The sequence below is a fragment of the Equus asinus genome, chromosome 3, assembly GCF_041296235.1.
Source record: "Equus asinus isolate D_3611 breed Donkey chromosome 3, EquAss-T2T_v2, whole genome shotgun sequence".
Lineage (NCBI taxonomy): Eukaryota > Metazoa > Chordata > Mammalia > Perissodactyla > Equidae > Equus > Equus asinus.
This window is the reverse complement of record NC_091792.1, coordinates 144168063-144181598: the sequence shown is the minus strand read 5'-3', so window position 1 is coordinate 144181598 and position 13536 is coordinate 144168063. Positions and strand designations below refer to the sequence as shown.

General features: G+C 37.9%; 1 protein-coding gene across 1 annotated transcript in view; it reads left to right on the top strand.

The window, feature by feature from the left end:
• LOC106829631 (cytosolic beta-glucosidase) overlaps positions 1-13536 on the top strand; it is a 104641-nt gene that overhangs the window by 46728 nt on the left and 44377 nt on the right. The window contains exon 4 of the mRNA XM_014838847.3: positions 225-348. Within this exon, the coding sequence (XP_014694333.1) occupies positions 225-348 (124 nt within the window). The remainder of the gene's footprint in view (positions 1-224; positions 349-13536) is intronic.

The following is a 13536-nucleotide window of genomic DNA, read 5'->3' as shown; positions in this document are numbered from 1 at the left end:
TCATGGACATTTGCACAGTTTTGCTTTTCCATTGTTAGTCATAAAAGGTCAATGCGTGGAAAATTAAGTTAATAGGGTCAGTGCAATTCTGATGAAAACTAGTTTTGGAGTTGTAGCTTAGAGAAGATAGAGGGTAATGCACCTGATTTTATGACCCCTCTTTTTTTTTTTTTTTTTTTTTTTTTATGTCTGTTTGGAATAAAACTTCTGCTCTCTTGTTCCAGGATACTTATAATAACCCTGTAATTTACATCACTGAGAATGGATTTCCCCAGCTTGACCCTGTATCTCTTGATGACACTCAGCGCTGGGAGTATTTCAGACAGACATTTCAGGAACTGTTCAAAGGTACCATCTGAAATGATGAAAGATCAATTGTGCAAAGTTAATATAATTTTCCCATGTGTCTATTTGCATTCAGCAAAGACCAATGATTTTGAAAGCTGAAATTCATGTAAATTAGTGTAAAGCCATGTAATTAAGAGAAAGGAGAAAAAGTATTTAGGAAAGAGGAAGGTGAGGATGTTGGCCTAGCTTCAACCTTCTGAAATTTCATCAAGTAAAAAGTGACCGTCTTCAGCATGTTGTGACTCCTGGGTGAAGGTGACATGAATAGAAGGAGTGGTGGCTGTTGGGAGAGAACATTAGTTATTACAAAAAGATTAGCATTGACCAACTACAGCATGCTTATTTGCATATTTTAATATCCTAACTACCAAGAAACGAATTGACAGAATTTTTAAAGGCCCCAAATTGAGCATGTGAGCAATAAACCTTAAAGTGGTATCACTTTTCGCTCAATGTATGTTTCATTTAAGCTGTAACCAGGCAGCCCAGTTAGGAGGAGTTTTTTCGTCATATAGAATCTGTGAAGTTTGTTTCAAGACAATATTATTATTCTGGTAACTGCTTTTCCTCCATGGAATTCTATTCATATTTGAAAACAAACGTGAAGAAATAATCTTTAACTGATAACACACGTTTCTACATCAATTTCCCCCTTTTTGCCAACACTTGGAACACTTCTGATTTGTAAATTTAATTTCTCCTCCCTATACAGGAATAATATCATAGCACCAAAACGCAATGCATAACGAGACTTTCCATGTCCTCTGTTACCATGATAGACATACTTCTCCCTAATCATTCTGCTTGAAAGGCCCTGGAATTATTCTTTCCAAAATTAATTGATATTACACTGAAATCAGCCAGAAGGAATTCTGGAAAGCGACACAGTGGTCTCTTTCCAAAACCTAAAATATATTGACTTAATCCCTTACTCAGGCCTGGAGTTTATCGGCAGAGGGCAATTGGATTCCTGTAATTTGATCCAAGTGAAGTAGTAGTTTCGTATTACACACAAAACAGATTCTTCCTCTCGGTGGGAATACACGTTCCGGTAAGAAATGGAAATCTCTCATTTTCTGAGATTCCTCCCCACTTCTCCCTGTAAAGGACCTTATTCATAGTTAATACACTGATGTTCCCAGCTTCACCTGAGAGAGATGTAAGCTAGTTACCATCAGGCAGATTTATAGATTATAAAGGGACCATAAATGACTTGTCCAAAATTGTTCTGTATATTTTTGAGAAAAGAGAAGAATAGAAACTGGCTTTCTTCATTCCCAGCTTGGTGCTCTGTTTACTGCTAACATATAAGGATATTTCATTGCTTTTTGAAATAGTTGCAAGTACTTTACGGAGTCCCTTAGATCTTTAACACTAAAAACTCGGTAGTGGACCCACAAACTAAGACAACTTTAAAGACAGAAAAATAACTGAAAGTAAGAGTGGAAAATGTGAGAAGGTTTGAGTTTCTGATGGATAAGAGGGGAAAATAGGATTAGGAACAAAAATCTGTTTTTCAACTTGTTGAATTTATATTGTGCCTTTAAATTGATGGAAAAAGTATCATGCACTTAAAACATTAATTGTTCACAGCATCTATATTTTCTTCTGATTCTTAACATTAGATGATCTATATTCATTGTAATTAACACCTAATACTGTGTTTGTTTTGCTTTTTTAAAAAAAGTAGCCTTTCAGAATGTGCAGAAATCTACATATTGACCAAAAAACCCCATACATAAGTATATCTATTCTGGATGGGATACAGTGTTAGTTATTTTTCATATATTGTTGTAGTAGACACCAATTCTTTGCTCTGTGGTGAAACTCTCTTTTCTAATAATTAACCCCCTTTCTTCTATGAAATAGTCCCCTCTCCCTATCCTCAGGCTTACCACAGGGACAGCCATGTAAGTAGAATAAAATACTGCTCCTTATCAACAGATAATTGATTTTCTAGATACAGGCACATGACATGAGCTGGGCCAATTTCAGTTCTTCCTTGGGATTTAGAACTTGGACCAAACAGATTGTTTATCTCTTAGCCTGGATTGCCAGAGGGATGTAACTCTGTGGGCCATTGGTGGCTATGTTCTGCCATGTAAGCTTAGGAGCAGTGAGAAGGGGAGACGCCTCTGCAGCAAGGGCATGGGGACAAGAAACAGGAAGAGCCTCAGGATGGCACTTGAGCCTCTAAGTTCAGTTTTTACTCAGACCCAGCTGCAGGCCTGTTCCTGAGAGACATTACTTTTACTTATAATTCAAGTGCTCATTCTGCTTCATCTGATTCTAATTGGTGCATAAAGAGTCTTAATTGATATAATCATCTCATTTCACTTTCAAAACAGTGAGATGAGGTCATTGCTCCTATTTTACAGATGAGAAAACTGAGTATCAAAGAGGCTCAGTCATTCGCTCAAGATCACAAAGTTACTAAGTAATATTTCCTGAAACAAGGCAGAATATCGGTATTATTGTTATTACTACTATTTTGGTGTTTGATAAGATCTGTGAGTCCAGGGCTTTCTGACTCAGGGTGCTTGCTTGTCCCACCACACAGAACCTCCCCTCACTTTTGGTACTCTGGGCTTGCACAGATTCTTTGGAAGTGCTTCATGCTGCCTCTGCAAGAGCCCACAGGTCCTATGACCTTGGACAAAGCTCAGGCTCTCCATATCCTGCCTCTCATGAGAGGAGCAGAGAAGAATTTACTAATCGATTTCCTGAGACTCTTCCAAGTTAGCGCTGATGATCTGGATTGGTGAGAGCTTTACTAGTATAAAGCACCCTGTGAACAATTAAAAATAATAACGGGCCAAGGAAGACATTCATGGGAAGCACTGCAGGTGAGAGCCCGCCAGAACCCAGGGAGTCAGATGGATGATGGCTTTGTGATTGCCACGAACAAAGCCTTTCCTCCAACATCACGTCCATGGACAGGCACATAATGACACTATAGTTGGATCAATGGCGTCCGCCTGGAGGTCTTACTGATCTCTTCAGGCAAAATCCCACAGCATTTAATAGAGCACTAAAAAGAAAGCTAATGTTTCTGTTTCCTTTTGGGAAAGAAAAAAGAAGAGAGAAAAATGTCATTTCAAGAAAAAAAAAGGAAATCAGCTAATGCCTTTTTAATCATTGTATTATTTAAATGCATTTAAATAGGTTGTGTTTTAATTAATGTAGATATAGATAAGAGAAAAACAACACACAGTGAACACAGCAAAAACTTGAAATAACATATAACTAGGCTTGCACTCCAGCTCTGAAAATTATTCAGTGAGGGGCATCTGGCAAATTGTTCAACCTCCCAAACTCTTAGTTTGTTCATCTATAAAAGTGAGATGACCCTTTCCCTGGCAGCATTGGTGGAAAGACTCTGTTTAATAAGCTATTTTGCATAAACCCCCCTTAGCAATTGCCGGGCACATAGTAGGTCCTCAACCAATGGTAATAATTATTACTATTACCAAATGCACACTTAAGAATACATTTATCACCACAAGCTGTTTTTTTTTTTTCATTTCTCCCCACCAAGTCTCAAAGTTACCACACACTCTTCCCCCATGTCTGCAGGTTTCTCCATCATTCTTTTGGGGGAACTTCTGAATGAGTGTTGTAACATTGACTCTCTGGCTATTTATGGTTGAATACTGTGGAGGAAAAAGCACCCATGACCTCCCTCTATTCATTATTTCCACCAGAGAGCTTGCCAGAGTAGGTGAAAAATCAAATCATCGGCAGCAGAAACAACTGTCAAGCAACTGGGTAGCTGGAATTTCTCTGCTACATGAATTTTTGTGTAAGTTCCAGAAGCAGTCATCTTCAAAGAGTTAAGCCTTTCTCACATCATATGAATCTTTATTATGTTCATAAAATTTATACCAGTTCTTGCTGCTCCAGAGCCATCAGGCAAGTTTAAGTTCATATGTAAACACACAAAAATGGATACCTCAATAATCGGAATGCTGCTGGGGAGGTAGGAAGTGTGTGAAGAAGGGAAGGTTATTCCCAATGGGAAATACTCCATCCATGACCTAAATTCTCCTGAAAGGGGATCTGAGCCTGTTCCTCGTACCTACCTAACATATGCCTGCCTTTCACTTGGCTCTTGCTTTTTACTCAACCCAAAATGCCATGTTCTTTGCCTTCTTCCTGGCCAAATCCTCTTGTTTGGAGTATATGAACTTGCTAAAGGTCAGACAAGACATGGGTTTGAAACCTGGTTCTGCTACTTACAAGCTCAATAATTTAAAGAAAATTCTTAAACAGACAACATTTCAGTCATCTAATCTTTAAAATGGGAATAATAAGAATACCTATCTTCTAAAGAGTGGTGAAAAATGAACAAGATAATACCTATAAAGCCTAAGTACAGAGTTTTTTGTATTTATGTATTTTTGTATGATTTTTGGGCACATTACAAAGGATTCTGTAAATGATGGCTCATTTTTGGGGGATTCTGTGAGCCCTCTGAGAGCTAGAGCTGTATCTTTTTCAAAATTATATCTTTAGCCCCAAGCACCATTTCTATTATACAGTAGGTGTTCTACACACGTTTGTTGATTTTGGTTGTGTCTATCAGAGAAGAGTTAGTCAACGGATAATGAGAAATAAATGATTAAATGATTGGGAATTGTATTTTCTTTCCCTAAAGAAATATATCCCACATAGAAAAAAAAAATGCAGCCTTCTGGAAAGTTTTTGAGCCAGCCAACTTTCTAGTCAGATCCATGCCTGAGTTAGCACAGCAGTAGATGATTGCAGAGAAGGTTTGTTAATGACCAGCTTTAGGCTTTTAATGACAAAACCCCTCAGCAAGATGTCATCGAAGTTATTGAAGACTTCACTGAAAGTGTTGAAGCTGATGCATTGTAACAGGAAGGTTATAAATCTTGCAGCTTGGGTATACCACTAAGACAAGATGCTGAGCACAGAATCACCCTGCTGTTGTCTGTCAGCATTCTCCCTCCCCTCTCTTCTTCCCCTTCCCGTGGAGAGCTGGTAAAGGAGAAATGCATCCATTTCCCAAAGTAGTGCAGACCTGGCAGCCACCTGCCTATGCCAGTTGCAGATCACAGAGCCTCATTTACTGGACAAAATGTGTTAAGCACCTGTGTTTCTCTAAATGTACGTTAAAAACATCCCAAGAATTAAGGAAAGATCTCAAAGGTTAATACACTGACCTTTTAGAAAAACTAACCAATTAAAAATCCATTGCAAGCTCAGAATAGAGACCCAAGTACCTGAATATAGATTCCCACTCCGTATCTACTGTTTTATTGCTTCTCAGAGGAAACCTCTGTCAACTTAGCCCTTATGAGACAGTTCATCTCATAGCTTATGAAGAACTCACAGCTTTGAGTACATGTGGGATGGGATGTTGGGTTCACTTGGTACTGTTGCTCCAGGCTGGACTGGATGGCAGCTGACAAAGAAGAGTCAAGGTCAGAATAAAGAAGGAAGAATGAGATTTGAAAGCTGTGCGTCATAATTGTTAGTGTGAGCTAGCGTACAGACTAGTGGAATTTGAAAAGTCAAGAAGAAAACAATTTCCAGTATATGTGTACTGCCAAACACATAATCAGACCACACATAGACTCAGCCAGCCAGAAATTAGAGTTAGCCTTAAACAGAGATGTACTGGATGACCTTCCTCTATTTCTTCTCCCTGACTTCCATCAAGTGCCGAATCTACCTTTGCCTTCCATTCCGTGTTTGAGTTGTGGAGAGTAGAAAGTCTGCAGGGTTTAGAGAGTGAAGACAGGGACTGAGTCCTGTGTTCTAGTGTTATGCCTTTGGGTAAGTCATCATCAGGAAGCTCTGAATGTCAACCTCCTCACCTGTTAAATGGGACTGATGTTAATTGCTGTTCTGCCTAACCCAAAGTTGGTTGTGAAAATAAAGTGAGATAATTTATGTCTACATATGCTCAGAACACCTTAAAATGTTAGATATTATTTTCATATGTGGTATATTTACTTTACACTTTTAAGTTAATCCATCACTCTGGCCAAAACACATAATCTGCACCTCAGTGTTCTCTGCTGCAAACGGAAGGGGTTGGTGCTCATTATCTGTAATGATCTGTAAGATCCTTTCAATATCTGCAATTCTCAGATTCTGTGGTTTTTATTTTCCTGCATGTTGTCAAACTGCTATGATGGTGTGATCAGTTTAGGGGTTTTAGAGAACATGTAGTATGACCTAGTAACTGGTGTAGTGCTTGGTAAAGCTCAAAATACTACACACACACACACACACATTGCTGTTGTTGAGCTACTTTACGAGGCTTACCCAGGTGACGCATGGATTGATATGATCAAGGACATACACCATTTAGCAGACACACCCTCTTAGAAACATAGAAATGTAGAACCTGGTGCATCTGCTTCATGGGAGCATGTTTCATGGAGTTGCCCATGTGAGGAGCAGCTCAATCACACACCAGAGAATGTGCCATTGTGCTTTCTGATTGGAAACCATCCTTTATCTTCCCTTTCCACAGCATTCTAATACTTATGCTGTGCCCCTACTGATGGACGTTTCCTTGGGCTTCTTTTCAATTCAGTTCCTATTGCTCTGAGGGGATAATTACTTAAGGTTCCCCAACACCCCAGGCCCAGTGAATTTTAAGACTATTATAAAGCCAACAGCAATGCTTTACTACAATCATCAGACTTGCTAAGAGATTAAATTATCCCAACCGCTAAAAAGAAAGGATAGTTATGTAATATGATAGAGTCACTAAATATCACTACAACATCAATCATATTACAATATATAAATATATCAAATTAACACATTGTACACCTTAAATTTACAGGATGTTATGTCAAATATATTCAATGAAAAAATAAAATGCAAGAAACAAAAAAGACTACTATAAAACTTTAAAAAAAATTTGAATGATACCAAACCTACCCTCCATTTTCTTTTTGCTGAGGAAGATTCACTCAGAGCTAACATCTGTGCCAATATTCTTCTCTTTTCTTAAGGAAGATTCACCCTGAGCTAACACCTGTGCCAATTTTCCTCTATTTTGTGTATGGGTCACCGCCACACCATGGCCACTAAGTGGTGTAGGTCCATGCCCGGGAACCAAACCTGGGCCACCAAAGTGGAGAGCACCAAACTTAATCACTAGGTTACGGTGCTGGCCCCTTACCCTCCATTTTTTTTTTATGACCGTCCCTCCAGTGGTTTTTGTGTGATGGAGCAGCAAAAGAAGCACAGTTTTATTTTTATAGCTATAAAAGAGACTGGTAAAATAATTGAAGAATAATTTATCAGAAGAAAATCTACTTTTCCAACATGAAGAGTTGACTCAATGGAATCTCGAAAAAGGGGGAAAAAGAGGAAGGATTTGATAATGATTTTCTAAATGGAATATAATTGAAATATAACATTGTGTAAGTTTAAGGTGGACAACATATTGATTTGACACATTCATATATTGCAATATGATTACCGTTGTACTGTTAGCTAACACCTCTATTACATGACATAATTATAATTTCTTTTCTGTGGTGGGAACAATTCAGATCTAGTCTCAGCAACTTTGAAGTTTATGATACAGCTTTGTTGACTATAATCACTATGGTGTGCATTAGCTCTCCAGGACTTGTTTATCTACTAGTTCCCAGTTTGTGCTCTAAAACAACATCTCCCCAACTTCTCCACTCCCTAGCCTCTGGTAACCATCATTCTATATTCTGCTTTTATGAGTTTGTCTTTTTTTGTATTCCATATACGCAGTATTTGTCTTTATCTGTCTGACTTATTTCACTTAGCATAACGCCCTCAAGGTCTATCCATGTTGTTGCAAGTGGCAGAATTTCCTTTTTTCTCATAATCTAGATTATATATATTCAAGAATAATATTCCATTGTGTGCATGTATGTATATATATGTGTATATGTATATATATCTCACAACTTCTTTATTCATTCTTCTGCTACTGGATGCTTAGATTGTGTCTATATCTTGGTTATTGTGAGTAATGCTGCAATGAACATGGGAGTCCATATATCTCTTGGTTATCATCAAGAAAACAAGAAATAACAAGTGTTGACGGGCATGTGGAAATAAGGGAACACTTGTACACTGATGGTAGGAATGTAACATTTCAGCCACTATGGAAAATAGTATAGAGCTTCCTAAGAAAGTTAAAAATAGAAGTACCATATGATCCAGAAATTCTACTTTTGGGTGTATATCCAAAAGAAATGAAAACAAGTTCAAAGAGAAGATAGTTTTTTTAAATCTGTCCAGGAAAGAGCAGTGTTGGAATATTGAAGTGAGAGGGCTACTGGAATTGAGGGAAGGTGACCTTCTCAGGTTTTCCTCAGGGCCAAGGTGAAGTGGCCCTCAAGCTTCTGCCTACATTAGCTCTTATTTCCTGATCACCAAAATAACCTGATTACTACTCAGCTTCTCAGTTATCCCTAGAGTAAGAAAGCACTGCTTTGGAGCAAGGTTAGTCAACTTTATCTTAGTGTGATTGGCAGGGGTTGCCTGGATAACTGTGTTAAGGATTCTATTGGACAGCTGTGGGCTCATGGAAAGAATAAGAAGAAGTGGGTGGCTAGGTTTTAGCCATTCCTACACAGGAAACTTAACATGAGATTTCCAAAGCTTGGAAAGGGATTTTCCCCATTGTAAATCAATACAGTGACATCATCTTTTGTTATCAAGGATCTTGTGAGTTAATCACTGGTGATTAGCTCTGGGTACACCGAAAAGATGAGTTTCTGGGGGCCAGCTTGTTGGCAGAGTGGTTAAGTTTACGCACACTGCTTTGTAGGCATGGTGTTTGTGGGTTTGGATCCCAGGTTCAGACCTGTGCACCTCTCATCAAGCCATGCTGTGGTGATGTCCCACATACAAAATAGAGGGCGATTGGCACAGATGTTAGCTTAGGGACAATCCTCCTCAAGCAAAACGAGGAACATTGGCAGCAGATGTTAGCTCAGGGTCAATTTTCCTCACTAAAAAAAAAACAAAAACAATGAGTTTCTGGATTGGCATCATTGATAATTAGACCTTGAGCAGTGTTAATCTCACCAGTTCCATTGCCTTCCTCTCTTTGGTCTTCTTATCTTACCTATTTATAAGTGACATTGCTTACACTGGTCAGTCACTCTACAGTCTCATAAATATTTTCTGCCAGCTTTCCCATACTTGTAGTTGGGTGAATTACTGGTTAATTACACCCAGTATTTATTTTTTTAATAGTGAACCTGACACTGTGTAGAAAAAAATCAGCAATATCATGAATAAAAACGTTAAAAATTTGTCCCATAACTGATTCATGGGCTCCCTGCTTAACTGCAGCCCTCTCACAATTAAGTATTTGTTGAATAAGAAAACTGAATAGATGGAATTTGAGAGGCACTTTGATTCTTGAAGGCAACACCCATTATAACCCTTGAAAGGAAGGAAGAAAACCATTTTTGGGAAAAAAATGGAAGTTATTAAAAGGTATAAGGATTCATGGGCAGGAACAGTGTAGACAAAGATTTTATTCACCATTTTTTAAAGACAAAATTCTGACCAGAATAAAATTTTGGAGTTTTGAGCTATCTACGTAGCATGCAGTAAGTGCTCAGTAAATGTTTAATGAATGATAGGAGATTGAGTCGAGATTAGCAGGAAAACTGAATTGCTCTTGGTAATTTCAATGAAATATTAGATTTATACCACCAGTTTGCTTTTTTAATTTTAGAAAAAGTGATAGATTGTTTTTACTATTATTTCATGCATTGGCATTATGCTTGGGAGCCAAGTATACCATTTTAAGCCTAAATTTGGGTTTGTTGAGTCAATAATTGAAGCATATGCTGAAGTTTTTCAATCATTTTACGTAAATATGCCTCACCTCCCTGTGCCTGTTTCTTCATTTGAAAAACAAAAAGGTTGAACTAGCTATTCTTTTGTGATCCTTCCATTTTAAGAATTATATGACCCTCTAAATATCCTTCCTAGGCAGAAACGTCAAGGATCATATTTTATTAGAACTCTTCATACTTACTTAGGCTATAAAATTAAGTCTAAGAAATTATAATTAATAGGCTTTTTTTTTTTTTAAACTTTCTTCGTTCTTCTCATCCAGCTACTTAGTTTGAAATCTGAACACCTTTCTTATCAGGACATGAAATTAGATCTTGCCCTTCAATGAACTGTTTCTATTGATATTGATTCAGGTTCCAGGTCACATTTTCTTGACCTTCAATCTGAGGGTCTCCTCTTCTATTCATTCATATTGAAAATGAACCTCTCTTTTCTTCCCCTGAGAGAGTTACTCCTTGGAGTTCCGAGTCAGAAGGGTCACCTCAGATTCAACTTTAACAAAGTTACTGTAGAGAGCATAAAATCTCTAGGAGGAAATTGAATGAACAAATCAGTTCAAAGCATCAGAGTAAAATCCCCAGCTGAACAACTCCTCGGCAGCAACGGTCACCAGCGGTGAGATCACCTTTCAAAACGCGATCATGGCAAGCACCACCTAATCTATCAAGTTTTAAGACAGTTAAGTATGATTTTCCAGCTTCACCATAAATGCATAATTTAATTCAGTTAGTCAGTGCAGTAATTTTCACTTTCCTTAAATTTGAGTTGAGTATGAAACTTTTGTCTCTGGGTAAGATCCTGAATTAGAAGGAGGGATCAAGTGGCAGCACATTTTCAGAATTACCTTCCTGCCATACTTTTGTGCAGACTTCGTATATGGGAAGTCTGTTTTTCTACTCTCAACTTTTGAGCACAGGGCTTACTCTAGTCATGGCTTCTTTCACCCCAAGGTACTGTTTAGGTAGCATTTTCTTCAATACAATGAAAATATCAACCTGGTCCTAGAGATGAAAATAGTTTTTTTTGGAATAGAAAGTAATTCTTAAGGCTTATCTGGAAACGCTGTATGCAGAGGAGGGGGAGGGAGGCCTGTCTCTTTGAACGGGGTCATCTCAGTGACAGCAAAGTTTCCTGTGTGTGAATGAGATTAGCTAATGAAACGGTATCATGGCCTGAGATGATTCTGTGCCGTTCTAAAGTTCAAGCACATGTCCCCGCGTTGTTTGTGCAATTGCGTTATTGGAATCATTGCCTGCTTTAGAGACAAGCGAAAGCATCATGGGGGGAGGAAGAAAAGGCATTTGAACTTTGGAGAATTTTAATTGGCGCTGGTGAGTGAAGGTGAACAAGAAGCCATCAATTTTCAGGTGAAAACATTAATGAGTTTGGCACTAAAAAGTAGATGATGGGAGGAGGGATGTGTCATGTCTGTTGAGGAAATAACCTTTTTCTTCCCTAACAAATGGAATTCATTCCTTTTATAGATTTACACCTAAATGTTTATGTTTAAACCTAAATATTTAATTTATAAATTTTATAAATGTATTTATATTTATTTTATACATTTCTATATTTAATATTTATATTTAGGTTTAAATATAAGCCTAAAGTCTTAAAAAATTTTAAATGACCATGTTTTTTTCCTAGTAATAGTCAGCTCACATATGTTTCATAGATGAAAATAAGTGGAATAACACAAAAATTAGATCATCACATAAAATGAGTCAATGAGTGTATATTAAGTTTATACGTTTATTGGTAGATCATTTGTGTGTGTGGCTGAAACTATGCTGGTTTAGTCTCTTAAAACATTTTTCTTTTGAAGATGTTTAGGCTACGTTCTGAAAGCGCATATAGTTCTGTGTTCAAAACCTGGCTCTGACACCATTTCATGTTGTGTAACTTTGGGCACGTTATTCTAACTCTATGAATATCAGTTCGTCATCTGTGAAATTTTATTTTTGGCAAGGATTAATGATCTACTTCACATCCTAGCAAAATGCCTAGCACATAAATCCCCCGAATGATAACTATTGCAGTGAATTCTTTGTTACCCAGCATTTATTAACCAGGATTTTAGAAAAACTGTGACTTCCTGCACAGTCATCAAGCACTGATAATTTATGCTTCTCTTGATGACCTTGAAATGCATTCTGAATAATTAGAGAAAGATTAAATTATAATCAGTTTAGTTTCAGTGTTAAGTGTATTTTAATTTATTCTTATTCTTTAAAAATGTGTAATCCTTCTGCATGCGGTAACAATTAACAAAAAATATTTGATTAGCTGGAGCACTCCACTTCTTGACTATCTGACTAATAAAGAGTTGATTGTATATTGTTGGAACCCAAACTCTGCCCTATGGATAAACCGGGCATTTGCTGGATGGATTCACTTTATGCCGGTCTTATATCCATTCTCAGAGCCAATACGTTGACTTAGTGCCTGTTAGAAATTCTGGGATTAATCTTTAAACACTCTTGAACAATAGTATGAGTCTACACAAGGCCTGCTTCTCGTATTTTTGAACATTAGGTCCTAATGCTGGTTGTCCTATCTGATTCTAGGCAGATGAGTAACTAAATCTTGTAGCCCTGAGGGTTGTCTGTTCTTTTTCTATGAATTTCTAGGGATGGACATCTTAGCTGACATTAGTAATCAATCTATCTTGGTGTTTCATCAACGTTTATCCTTACCCAATCATGTTTTAGACTTATTTTCACTGGGCTGTTTAGGCTCTATAACCCTCCTGATGAAAATTTCACCATGCATTTATCATTTTTGCGAGTCTTGTTTAAACTTTCCACATTTTCTCCCATTTGTCTCTCCCCCCGACATAATATCGCATCCCGCTTGAAAAGATGGCTTAACAACTGACTCGTATTAAAAATAGTCTCCAAAACTTTTTGTGATCTCAGTTCATAAGGTGCCTTTTCAGGCAAGCAGATTGATTTTAGGGGTTTAACTGATCATTATAGGGCCTAGTATTCGTCAGTCCTCCTGTGTCTGCCTCATTCTGCTTTCCCTTAAATTTCTGCCTTGCCCTGAAATCCCCCTGCCAACTCAGTAGTCTTCTCTTCCGTAATGTCATTCACATCCCAGCTGACATCCCTAGTACTTAGTGAGGACAGCAGTGGCAGAAGGAGGCTGACTGTTTCCTTGAAAGGAAGAGCAAGGCAAAGGGGCAAAATGGCCAGTGAAGAATTAATTTTGCTTTCCAAGCCTGGGCAACTCTTGGCCCTGGTATGAAGGCAGGATTGGCTAGGTGCTGTCATCAAAATGTAGAGGTCTTCCTTGGTGATGTCTGAGTGGGTGCTAGGCGAGGGTTGGGAGCCT